General features: G+C 40.0%; 1 protein-coding gene across 11 annotated transcripts in view; it reads right to left on the reverse strand.

The window, feature by feature from the left end:
* Positions 1 to 3,576: 3,576 nt before the first annotated feature.
* ptprfa (protein tyrosine phosphatase receptor type Fa) overlaps positions 3,577 to 13,186 on the reverse strand; it is a 335,895-nt gene continuing 326,285 nt past the window's right edge. For all 11 annotated transcript variants that reach the window (XM_039598488.1, XM_039598487.1, XM_039598496.1 and 8 more), the window contains 5 exons: positions 9,915 to 10,041; positions 8,355 to 8,480; positions 8,057 to 8,211; positions 7,805 to 7,940; positions 3,577 to 6,531 (listed from right to left, as the gene is read on the reverse strand). In XM_039598488.1, coding sequence (XP_039454422.1) covers positions 6,463 to 6,531; positions 7,805 to 7,940; positions 8,057 to 8,211; positions 8,355 to 8,480; positions 9,915 to 10,041 — 613 coding nt within the window. In that variant the 3' untranslated portion in view covers positions 3,577 to 6,462. The remainder of the gene's footprint in view (positions 6,532 to 7,804; positions 7,941 to 8,056; positions 8,212 to 8,354; positions 8,481 to 9,914; positions 10,042 to 13,186) is intronic.

The following is a 13,186-nucleotide window of genomic DNA, read 5'->3' on the forward strand; positions in this document are numbered from 1 at the left end:
TTGTTTACACAGCGCATATGAAGGCGGGGCTTCCATAGTCTCCCAGCTAATCACAACGCCCTGTGTTTCCAGACCACGCCTCCCGCTGTTCTGATTACAGAGAGCTCAGCTGATGAAGCACCTGTTTCCCACTCGGAGATATTAAAAGTAAATTGAAGAGATTCTGATGTGTTATTTTAATATCAAGGTTGTGAGAGGCCAGCAGCTTTTTTATGTTCATTTTTTCACATTTGTATTGTGGATAAACCTTTGGCCTTTGATGGTAAACTGATGAGAACCAGATTGTGAGGCAAGAAGCCACTGGGTAGGCTTCCACTGCTCTGAGATCAGTTACAGTCTGTGTTTTGTGTGGAAATACAACTAGCATTAGTAAGTAAATGAGCTTTGAGCTTTTACATGTATGTAAGTGTGACAAATGTAGCAATCAATGTTGGAATTGTTAGATGATGGAGCTCATCCTGATCAAAATGCCTTGTGCCAACAGTTATAGACGACATGTGGTTCCACCTACAAAAAGTACTTGCTGCTGGAGTAATCAAGGAGTCACACAGTCTATATGTATCCCCAACTGCTGTAGCAAGGGGGGAAAATTGCATAATCAGGATGTATATTGATTACAGACCATTCCAAATAAGTACTTAGTTCCTAGAATCCATGATGCCTTAGACTCTATGAGTGCAAGTCAGTGGTTGGATGCATCAGTGAGCTTGATGAGACAGTGTACCGGGGTGTGGTTGACTCCTTTGGCACGTGGTGTGAGCAGAATCACTTACAGCTCAATGTGATAAAGATCAAAGAATTGACTGTGGACTTCAGGAGGACCAGGAAACCTGCGACCCCTGTTTCAATCCAGGGGGTCAATGTGGACATCGTCGAGAACTATAAATACCTCGGAGTACACACGTTTAGTGAGAGACTGAGATTACACAAATGCACCACTGAACGACACAGGAAATCATTCCTGCCTGTGGCCATATCCATCTACAACTCCTCTATCTAATGCACAGTACACAGTGTAATAGTTACACCCGTTTACACATCCTCTACAGTAAAATAGCAAATAGCAAAGCTTTACAGGTTAATGTAAAATGTCAATCATAAATATTTCACTTCTGTGATATTCTGTATATTTATAATTGAGTTATTTGTATATATTAGAGCTATTTCTTATATTTTGTTAACTTTGAAATTTGTTCAGTCTCTTACTGTTATTGTCTTGAAGCAACTGTAACCACATAATTTCCATAGGTAAACTTTCTGATTCAGATTTTCAGGAATATGGTTTGAAGGTGTCCACTGACAAGTTCCAAGTTTGTGAAACTGTATCCAAAACATTGGCTACATTGTGTCTGCCACCCGCCCAGAAAAATATAAGCAATAACTCCCTGGCTCCAGCCTACTGATCTTAAGACCCTATAATCCTTTTGGGCTTCTGTATATGGCTGTTCCTTCTGAATTATCAGTGCTTCATTATCAGTTACTCACTGATTAAAGACAGCTAATCAATGGCCATGAGTCCCATTCACAGAGGAATGGCTGCAATCACAGCATTGTAAGATGGTGACAGATGTACCCTTAGGCCCCCTCCTCCATTCAGAGATGGTCTTTCCCTTTTCATGTAAATGGCCTCCTTGACTCGGCGCTCAAACCAGCGTTCCTCCCTGTCCAGCTTGTGTACATCCTCATCATTGAAAGAGTGTCCACTGGCCTGTAGGTGTAAATAGACTGCAGAGTCCTGACGAGGTAGCTCTGCTGTGTTGTGCCATCCGCTTCACCAGAGGTTGTTTGGTTTCCCCGATGTATAAATCCTGGCAATCCTCCTGGCACTTAACAGCGTACACTATGTTACTCTGTTTGTGTCGGGGGACCCGATCCTTGGTGTGGACCAGTTTTTGGCGTGACATGTTTTGGGGTTTAAAAGTCACAGAGACGCGATGTCTAGAAAAAATGCGTCTCAGCTGTTCTGATACTCCTGACACGTACTGATCACTGCGGGTTTTTGCTTAGGCAGCGGTTGTCCTTCTCTCCTGGATCGGCTGAAGCTTTCTTTAGGCGCTTTCCCAGCTTTGACAAATGTCAAGCTGGGATAACCACATTTACTCAGGGCCTTCTTGATGTGATGTTCTTCTGCTTCCCTGGCCGTTATATCTGTGGGAATGCTGTGATTACAGCCATTCCCCAACTCTCTGTGAATGGGACTCATGGCCATTGATTAGCTGACTTTAATCAGTGAGCTTTGATCAGTAGTTGTTGATCAATAGTCATGAGAATTTGCATATTAATGATCAAGGAACTGACCTCCCAGCCCATTGTGCCATCAGTGGGCTGGTTTCAGTCATTGTGCAAATGTATAGTATTTTATTTTCTTGGTTAAGGATTTGATTATTCCTATGGGGGTAAAGGATAGGATAATTATAAGCCACAAGGCTTCAGCCTATTCCTTTTTTGGTTACTGTTTGATTGAGTACTTTTATGTAAAATGATAATCTGTTGTTCACCGAAATAAATATATTTTTATTTCATATTTTCATAGTTTATTAGGTTGGGGAAACCTGCAGTCAGCTGAGACTGAAGAAATCACTAAGATGAGTGATGAAACGTTTCTCCCACTGAAAATGCTACATCCAGAATCAAACTTTGGGGATGTAAATTTTATGTGCTAGTTTTTATGATTTGGGCAAATACTCTATCAAGAATACCCAGAGAGGTTGCATCGAGCAAATGTTCTGGAACTCCGAAAGAAATGATCATCTTGAGTAAAATGGGCTGTAGTTGATCAATTCCATGTGGTGCTAAATTCACAGAAGGTCCTTAGAAATCCCAGGTTGTTGTTGTTGTGTTGATCAACTTCGTGCATCACTCTCTGCTATTCCAGACTCCAACTGGGTGATACTCTGATGGACCTGCTAAGTAAGCTGGATCTACAAAGGGACCAGGATGGATGACGCTATTGGAAGGGTGAAATAGGAAGTAACAGCCATTGAGTGGCCCAGTGCTATTCAGAGCAATCATCCAGAGACTGCCTTTCTTCAGCATGAAGGAGAAAGTCTGCAGCTGTGGAATGGGCTACTGTGTAGGAAGACTGCCAAACCAAACAGCCTTGTTAAAAGGAGGAAGTCAGGGTGCGATATCTCAGTACACGGGTGCACAGAAAGCACTACATTTATGATAACATTGTATTGTTTTGCTGTCTTTTTACTCCAGACATTCTAACGTAACAATGCAGAAAAGATAAAAAGTTCCACTGGAGAAACGCTTCTTTTCAGTCATTATTATTAAGTGACTGTGGGATTTCCTTTTATATACCTTCAGTACTTTTACTTTTGATGCTTTTGATGCTGTGATAAATTAAACTTCTTATTGGGTAAAATTTAGACTATCGGAAATTTGCAGAAATGTCATTTTCATAAACAAAATCCCCTGAATTTACTTTAATGAAGGTTTACTTCTATATTTTTTAAATAAACAACACCAAACAGTCACATGAGGACAGCAAAGCACAGCACATTATTTCCCCTTGGTCCACTGGGTGACACCTCACATAACATTTTTACAAAAATTGAAAGAAGTCACTGCTTTTATATGAAAAACCCAACATTTCAACTTTATTAACATCAAGATTTTGAAGACATTTTTTCTCTGCTTTTAATAGAAAACAGATCGTTTATACAACAGTTAGGACCCCTACAGCACGACTATGAGAAATGAATCCTTTAAGTGGTCCGCATCATTCAAAAGCCACCTCACTGTATCTTTCAATGAAAAACGCAGAGATGCATCAATGAACAATGATGTTGTTCTCTGAGCCTGCAACACAGTGATAAAAGAGGTGAGTTATCTGTGATGGTGATCCCGTTTAATGCATCCTGTCAATGTAAAGTCATGTATGCAGATGAAGATGCAAAGATGAATGAATATGTGAGATATGACTGTCTTGTACTGTAGGATGTTGAGTCCATATTCAGTGTGCTTTACAACAACTGGGCTGTTTTTGTACAAACACAATGTGGAGAATCTTTGTGAAATGAGTATGAGCGTCAGAAACCAGGCTGCATGTCACAACAGAGAGCTTTTTCACATTAATAACCCCTAATATTAACGGAGGGCCTATTCAGCTTATTTCTAGAACCATTTGTTCTAGAAATATTCGAACCTGTTGTTGTTGTTGTTGCAGTTTATTTAGTTTGTAGTCCACTACAGGAGCATGAAATGATTTAGAATAAAAAAATCTCATATCCAGACACCAATAAAAGTTTGGCCCACATGAAATTTTCTAAGAGCTGCATTTAGCCTTGGGTGATGTACCTGACTCAGGCTGAGTCTGCCTCCATAAGTTCAGCCACAGGTCCACCTTATTTGGACAAGATGGCAGATGTTGTGGGACATTTGGCTCATATCTGGCCCACACAACACTCGTAATGTTAAGCCCATCTCATGACTTTTATCCATGTCTGGCCCACACAGGATCTGCCAGTCCTAAAACATGTGGCACATTTCTAGCCCCAGACGTGTCGCACTGCTTGCCCCTCAGTTGAGCCTTTGTAAGGCTCTTGGCATTTTAAGTTTGCCTCTTCAACAATCCCAAAGAGCCACATTAGGCCAGAGAGTGTGTTATAGTTCCTTGTGGTCATGTGAAAAAGTAGCAGGCTAGAAAGCCGAACTTGGTAACATGTACTGATTATTATAAAAGTGTCTATTTTAACCTAAACTTCAACTTAAATGTCAAAACAAACTCCAATAGGTCTCAAACACAAGTCACGTGTTAATAGTAATTTCTAACTATGCAGATTTCTGTTGCTGTGCAGAAACACTCTTCCTGTTGTTTTTGGAGCAACATGGCACCATCACCACAGCTTACATGTAATTTTTTAAGCCATTTTAGAGTTTCCAGATATCAGATCAATGCTTGATGTGACATTTTTTTTCTCCCTAAATTTAAAACATCCTTTAAAGCAAATTGAAGTCTATCAACTTTGTGTTATTTGAACGTTGCATAAAAATACCAGGTAGTTTAGTGCAAGGTGAAACAGGTTAGTTTGCAGCATTGTGGTGATGTTTACAGTAATGCATGATGCTGACAGTGCAGAGAAGTGCAGCACATTTTAGCTGATCACAGCTAAGCAAAGAAAGTCTACCGGAGGTCACGATTGTGATTGTTTTTCCCTACACTGCAGTGTGTAACTTGTGCTGTTGATTTTTTTATGGCATTTGCTGACAATAACAGAAATAAAGAGTGACGTTAATCCTTCAAGGAGAAGCAACAAAACCAATTTGATTAAACTTCAGCCCAGAGTATTGTCTGCTCTTTCCCATAATTTGTCTTTTGTTCAGTTTGTTTTTACGGTCCCTTTTTACGCTTCTATTTCCCCTCATTCCCCCAATGGACAGTTATGGCTGTTCGTTTCTGAGCCTGGCTCTGTTAGAGGTCTCTTCCTGTTAAAAGGTAGTTTTTTTGTCCTCACTGTCACTAATGTTGCTCACAGAGGATCTTCTGATGTTAGGGTTCTATTCTTTTTTTCTCTCCAGGTGTCACAATTTCATTTCTTATGTGTGGAGCACGAGCTCTGCATTTGACGTCACACTAATTTCACAAAAAAACTCATGAACAGGCCATCTGTGTTAGTCTACCTGAGTCCACAACTTTTCCAACTGCTTCATTATTCTTTTGCTGAAAGTCTCCAAATCTCTGAAGACTCTGAGAACATTTTTTAATGACAAAAAACTCTGTACATGCTTGCAGTTCTTCAGATGTGATGAGTCTTTGCACATTTATAGCTGTGATTTATTTCATACTGCAGGTCACAAACCTTATTTGCTCAGTCGATCTGTCTAGTAGATATCATCATTCTCCAAGTTCCCCTCTAAATAAGACCAACCGAATAACGATAAACATTAGAATATCATATCTGTGGTATAAAATAAAAAATCATTAGCAGCTGTGAATATACGGCGTCCAGTATTAATGACTTGGATCATGTTGAAAATACATGTCCTCTATTAAAAACTAAGAAAAATAAGAGAGGCAAATTAAGAAAAGACCCATTAAGACATATAGTAACCAATGTAAGTGATCACAAAATAAACTCTAATAATGGCTAACAACATAGTAATGATGGATATAAACGAAAGTAGCAGAAAAATAGTTTTTGCTATTTAGAGGAGGCAGAAATTGGGGAGTCGAAGGAATCAGAATGAGGCATGAGTACAGTACGAGTCTTTCAGGGTCGTTTTTTGGGAGGTTTTTGTGTGGGGTCTGTGGCAGAATCATGGCACCAGTCCAGGAGGGGGAGGTCATCACATCACCTCTCCTCTTTCCATTAATCTCTCCTGATTCCTGCTGTGGTCATCTCCTCATCAGTCCTCTTCAGAGCCTCTTCATCAGCCTGCAGGGGCCAATGGAGCAGAGTGGATGTGGCTCAGAAGAGACACAAATCTCCTCTGAGGGCATCTTTCTGGGTAGGGTTATGTTGCATAGTGATCAAAGCTTCCCAGGTACTCCAGAGCAGCCCGGTAGCACAGCTGGTACTGATCCTAGAGACACAAAATAGGTTTTGATCAGCGTGTAAGGAGGATTATAGCAGAGGTAAAGTTGTACAGTAAAGTGGATTTATTTTCATTAAGACTTCAGGTTTGCCTCTGCAGTGCAGCAGCAGTTTATAATGTAAATATGTCACAAACATAAATCCTGTTCTGAAGCTTCAGGCTGACCTTCTGTTGTTTTAAAACTGGATATTATGCAGGAGTAGTAAACTGAGTATACATGCCCAAAATACCCTGTTAATTATCCTGCTACACAACACTTATATGAACCAAGCCAACCAGCCATGAGGTGAAACGTGATCATAAAAAAGATTTGATTTGGATCAAACATTGATAAATAGATTATACAATCGATAATCTTGTTTTCAACATGGTACAGTCGTGGTTACTTAAGTTTCATACTCACTAAGCAATCTGACGTTTGTGGTTTAAACATTTCCACAGTAACTGTGACCTCCACAAATCAGAGAGATCGCAGACCTTTTACAGGAGCACCTGCCATTGTTTCACAATCCAAGTCTAGTTTGGATGGATACAATATTCAGAATGTTGATGGGATTCTTACTCTCAGAACTTCACTGTTGAGCTGTTTCATTCTAAATGGGGCAATTTATAAAATAAACATCATAATGTATTCAATATCAGAACCTGAAACCATAAACTCATTGACAGTTTTACGGAGTTGTTTTTGCTTTCAGTGGACTGCCCCCCGCTGGTCATGAGATATAATGCAGGTTTAAGGAAAAGCCACTTTTCACTTTTTCACTTTTCATATCTGAAGGCTGCATCAGAGACATTATAAGGTGGAGGTGTGGAACTAAATCGGAACAGAAATCTATGGGAGAACTCTGTAAATGTGGCGGTTGTCCCACCCTGCCCTAACAGACCCATTCAACAGATAAACTAGTAAACATGCGCTAATCATGTTGCACTGATGCAACAAAGAATTTTGACAGTGTCAGCTGTGCATTGTGGCACACAAGTGAACTAATTTTCCTGTTACTTATGTAGTTCTGTGTACTTGGTAATGTCGATTAACATGATGTTTGTTTAGTGGCAGGAGGAGCCATAGAGGCTTGAATTGTACCTGCACAGATGCTAATGAAACCACAATGTTGTGTTGCTTTTTGAATTTGTAGCTAGAGATATAGCCAAGATATGTCTATTGTTTGGGGAGATTCAATTCTAAAAAGATGTTCTATTCTTTTATGTGCTGTCTATGACTGTGCCCCTTGTGATGAACGCCCCTGCATCACACTGATACCTCTGTCTGCACCATAGCCGGCCTCTGAGTTCGGAGAGTCTTGACGGTCTGGAAGAGGTCGACCACTCCTTCATACCTCATCCTTTCCAGGACGATGCTCAGAGTAATAAACACACCAGTCCTCCCAACACCAGCACTGGTAAACATACATTATCATTATTATACTGAAATGTATCACTTAAAGCTTCTCATGTCAGATCTTGACAACCTAACCGATTATACACTGTCAAAAATACACACACTCTTAGTTACCTGCAGTGAACAGTGATGGGTCCATCTTGTCCGAATTGCTCTTTAGTTTTATGCACTTGGCCAATGAAGTCAATGAATCCCTCCCCGGTTTTTGGCACTCCTTGCTCTGGCCAATCTGTGAACTGGAACTGCCTGATGGTCCTCGATTGGCCATCCTGGTTAATATGCAGGAAAATGGAAAGAGAAAAAAAGATAAATGGCTCACACAGAACGATCCCTCCCTCCCTCCCCCACCAGCTGGAAAGAGTGTACGAGTGATCTGCAGTCACATTCCTGCTGCTGCTAAAAGAAAACCTACCCGGGCATCAGTGACTTTGAACTCTCGGAGGATGTACTGAGGCATGTTGTACTCGGCCATCGGGTCCACAACAAAGTACTGGTAACGTGCAGAGCGCTCAGCAGGCCAGTACTGATGGCACTTTTCCTGAAAGATGGAGAGATGATTTTCGCAAAATGTGTTTCCTGTCATCAGCATAACTGACTTGGAGTTTTAACACTGAGACCAAAATGCAATTATTAGGCCTCAGATTAGTGTAAAATGGGCAGTGGCTTCTGTTGGTGTCAGGCTGCTTTTGACCACTGTGCTTTTTCCCTTCTGTGTAAGCACCCACAACACAGCAAACAACCCCAGTGTCTGCTGATAAAGTAAATAAAAGCAGTGTGACACTTCAGCACCAGCTTCTTCAAGGACTTTGATAACGCAGAGACTGGACAAAGGCTGATGTGGTGGAACAGGAGCATTCATTTGAAAGCAGGTCATTGCTGAATTATAGCAAAATGTGAATATCTGCATGTCCTTGTGAATCATCAACAGTGCTGTTTCTTGTGACATTTTAAAATATATGACAATCAACTCTATGCATAGATGTGCACATACTGTAAATCTGCATGGATATAGTTACACTGTAACATAAAAGCAGCTGGAGAAATCATGCATAGCATCAGGTAGGCTGTAATGTCGAGCTCAGGTACATGCCTGTCAGCTCAGCTGATCTCACAGCTCGTCCACATCAGCTCAGCCCAGAACAATTTAGGCTGCCAGCCGCTTTGCAACCCACCTCCATGAGCAGCCAGAGCAACTCCATGTTGACATATATAAAATCACTGCACATAACAGCCTTTTTTTTACTGTTTATTATAAGACTGCATATTTAATGGACCTGAGAGGTGTGATGATCAAATAATAGATTCATACCTCGTCAACAGACAAAAAAGTTACAATGACAAAAAAAAAAAAAAAAAAAAAATTAACTTAAATTATACTGAATAAACTGAATAAAAACATATCTTTCTTCATTAAAGTAAAGCACTATATTTTCTGCATATTCAAATTGTATATTCCACTTTTATACAAACTGATATTGGATCCAACATCTTTAAAAACCCATTACTGTATGGTATTTAGGAGTATATTGAACTTTTTGTCAAAGACTTTAACTCCTTGACAAACGTTGTCTTTAAATCGTTACCAGTAGTTGAAAAATATTTAAAAGTACAAAATCCCACAGCCAGATGTTCCAAGCAGAACCTCTTATGTGTTAAGTACAGATCATTATATGGTTATTCTACTTTGTTAAATGTTATTCTACTTTGTATTAACAGTAAATCCAGTGTATACGAGTTTTATTAAAACCAGATTTGGCAAACTGTAGAAACATTTCATGCAACTTCAAAAAAAAAGAGCATTTTTACTTCTGTTAAAAATATAAATTTGTGCATGCTCTGCCCTCTGGCTCCCTATGGAGCCTTTAACATCACTTTAATTCCAGATTTCTGCTTGATGTATAGAAATGATTCAGATCTTGCATTGTTTTCAGTGCAACATGACATAAAAGAAGGTGAAGCTGTTTTGTATTACCCGTCCCATCTCTCGGAGTTTGGTGAGCATCACCACTATGGTGGAGTTGTGCTCCCACAGCATTCTCCAGAAGTCCTCTGTGGTCTCGGCTAACGGGCCCTGGGTGGCCATGTAGGCTTTCTGCTGCCTGCAAATTGAAACAGAGACACACAGCCTGTGTTTACTCCTCTGGGCTGCAGCAGCTCTGCTGCTATTTGGGTTCAGTTTTCTTGATAGCAGTTAAATAATGTCACTGTTGTCCACTCATATTATCATGTAATGGACAGAAATTGAAAAGGTTTAGTTTGATCTGTCAGGGCTGCGAGTGAGTTCGTACATGTACAGTCGGATGAAAGCAAAGAAATAAAAAAAAACAAAACAAAAAAGTATCTTATTCTCATCTTTTTACCTGATTGTGATTCAGTAACGTAAACTGTCTATAAATTGCTTAGCCAGATAATCACCAGCTGCCCCAAACTAATTTGACCTGCTTTCTTGTGTCTGTTAATGATAGACTCAGTGCTCCCAAAGAGATCTGTGATTTGGTTTTGGGAACTTGGGGGTCTGGGTATTTCGGGTGATGACCGACTTTGCCTGGCTGGTTTTTATACATGTAAGCTGATAAATAATACCTTAGAAAACAAGAGCTTGCTCCATTAAAATGTGGAATAGATCAAGTATATCCGCCTAAAATGCTCATTATGAATTACAGTCATGGTTTTTCACAATTCGTGACACTGCAAAAATAAAAGAGTTAATTTAGCTGCGGCTTCACCACATCCGCATAAGAGTTCTGGGCAATGACATCCCACAACTGTTGAACGAACCTCTCAGGTGTTAAATATTTAATTTCACATACCCCTTTAAAGTAAATTTGATGAGTCAGCTGCTTGCTAATGTGTGCGCTGATTTTTAAATAGTTTTGCTTGAACACATAGCCTTTTTAACAGCGCTGTTAAAATGACAGATGCCACCCCAGCTGCTCTGCCAGGCTCGAGGCGATCCTCTGCAGCTGGACATAGCCACCAGGGGGCAGTGTTGAAGCATGTAACAGTGGGCCTAGGTAATTCCCAGAGACTTGCATGCCTGGGTGTATTTCTGTTATCTGTATATATCAGTGCTCTTGTGTGACACTGGTGGTTGGAGGCTTTGTTGTTTTTGGCTGCATGTTTGTCCTCCTCTCAGGTTTACAAGCACCGCAGCTATTATTTCAATACTCCGTAATACAACAACCAAAAATAAATACAGGAACGAAAGCTGCTTATTTTGATGCTGTCACTTTACCTGCTGAGCACTGCTGACTGACTGAAGGGCTGAAGCCATTTGACCAGCAGCAGCTGATCCTGCCTGGCTAAGTTCATTTAAGGCCAGACTGTCCAAAGCAAACTGTGGATGCTAATGAGCACCCAGAACAGTTTGAACCAAATGTTACTAAACTGTATGTTAATATTCAGACCTTTGTTTTAGAGACAAGGCTGGAGTTATTCTACTTTTTTTCTACTGCCAGCAGAAAATCAAAAACCGTCTCTAAGAACTCTGGATGTTCATGTTAAGCTGATGTCACATAAGCCTCTTGGGATTGAATGCAAAACTTTGGATGCTGCTTAAAATGTAAATAAAAACAGTGTGCAATCATTTGCAAGTTTGAAGCCTGAAAGCTCCACATTTTTATTCTTGGACTAGAGTGGCTTTGCATGATTCGCAGTTCAAAATAATCCTTATTTATATCGTTATTATTATCTTGACTTAGCCCCCCTTTAAAGCAGCTTGTATTTAAATGGCTGAATTAGGCTTTAACAACATGTGGTGCAGCTTTTGTGACTATACTGATCTAAACTTAGTATAACATATGTATAATATGTCATCATACAGAGCCAAGAGCAGAAAGGGTCCAGCACTAAATATATAGTCCTTATTTAATACTCCATTAACCATGAATTATTGCACCCCTGTGCTGTGTGATGGGGCCATCAGCTTGCAGCACTGCTGAGGTATTATTACCAGGTTGTTTTGCTATCTGCCTTCAGCTTCTCTGTTTTTTGTGTTTTTTCTAAGGCTGAGTATTTCTCATCTTCCTGTGACCTGTTGACAGCACACCACAAACAGATGACGGGCTAATCAAGCACAGTAACAATTTGGTCAGCAAAGCATTTGGTAGTGATTTTGGCACTGTGGGCAGATGTTGCCTCCTGCTGAACAAAAGAAATTGCCATCTCCATAAAACTTGTCAGAAGATGGAAACATGAAGTGCTCTAAAATACACAAGCTGTGTTCACTCTGGACGTGATAAAACACAGTGAAGCAAAAAACACCAGCAGATGAAAGAAAAGAGGACTTTGGACCTCTGAGCAGTAATGCAGTTTCAGTAATGCAGCCTCTGATTCAGGACTGTGACGGTTTCTTGAAGACGCTTGTGTGTGACAGCTTTTAACATGCCTCAGTCTACTACTTATGAAGCTCTTCCAAATTCTTGACAATCCACAAAAATCTGTGGTCATCTCTGTCACTTGTGTGCCTATTTTTAATGATCTTTTGCTGCAAACAGCCTTTTGAGCAATGACCTTCTGTAGCTTACTTCCCTTGCAGAGGGTGTTGATGATCATCACCTGGACGACTTTTAAGTCAGCACACTTCCCCATGAGTGTGGTTGTGTCTACTGAACTAGACTGACAGATATATGGTATTCATATTATTTGAAAAGCGGCCTTAAATGAAATATTTCAATAATCTGAGATACTAGATTTTTGATTTTCCTGAGCTACAAGCTATAATCATTAAAAGCCTTTGAAATACCTGCGTTTGTATGTAATCAGTATAGCATATATGAAGGTTTATCTTTTTGAAATTATGAAAAAATATGAACTAGTTAAAATTCTACATGAAGCAAGAATTTCAGGCATACTTGCTGACAGAAACGAAAGCCAAATCAATAACCCAGAAAAGTTAATAGAATAGATTTTCCATTAATATTAGACAAATTAAAGCATTTCACAGTTAATAGTGAGAACCACAACAGAGTTCTATCAAAAGTTAATTAAGCAGGAAGCCCATTTTACTCTTGTAACTTTTGACTCATGCAGAGTTAATAACATCCTGGTGTACGCATTCGCTGCCTTTGTATCTCGCAGCGCAGTAAGTAGGAAGAGAATGACTAATGGTGATATACAAAGACGTCACCGGGCATGTCCACTAATCATCATAATCATGTGCATTCCCCTCACCTTAATCTATCCTAATCCATGCTTGGCTCTTTAAAGGCTGAGCTCAGTGAGGGATGGAGCTCCCCGAATCTC

Source organism: Oreochromis aureus, linkage group 15 (genome assembly GCF_013358895.1).
Source record: "Oreochromis aureus strain Israel breed Guangdong linkage group 15, ZZ_aureus, whole genome shotgun sequence".
Lineage (NCBI taxonomy): Eukaryota > Metazoa > Chordata > Actinopteri > Cichliformes > Cichlidae > Oreochromis > Oreochromis aureus.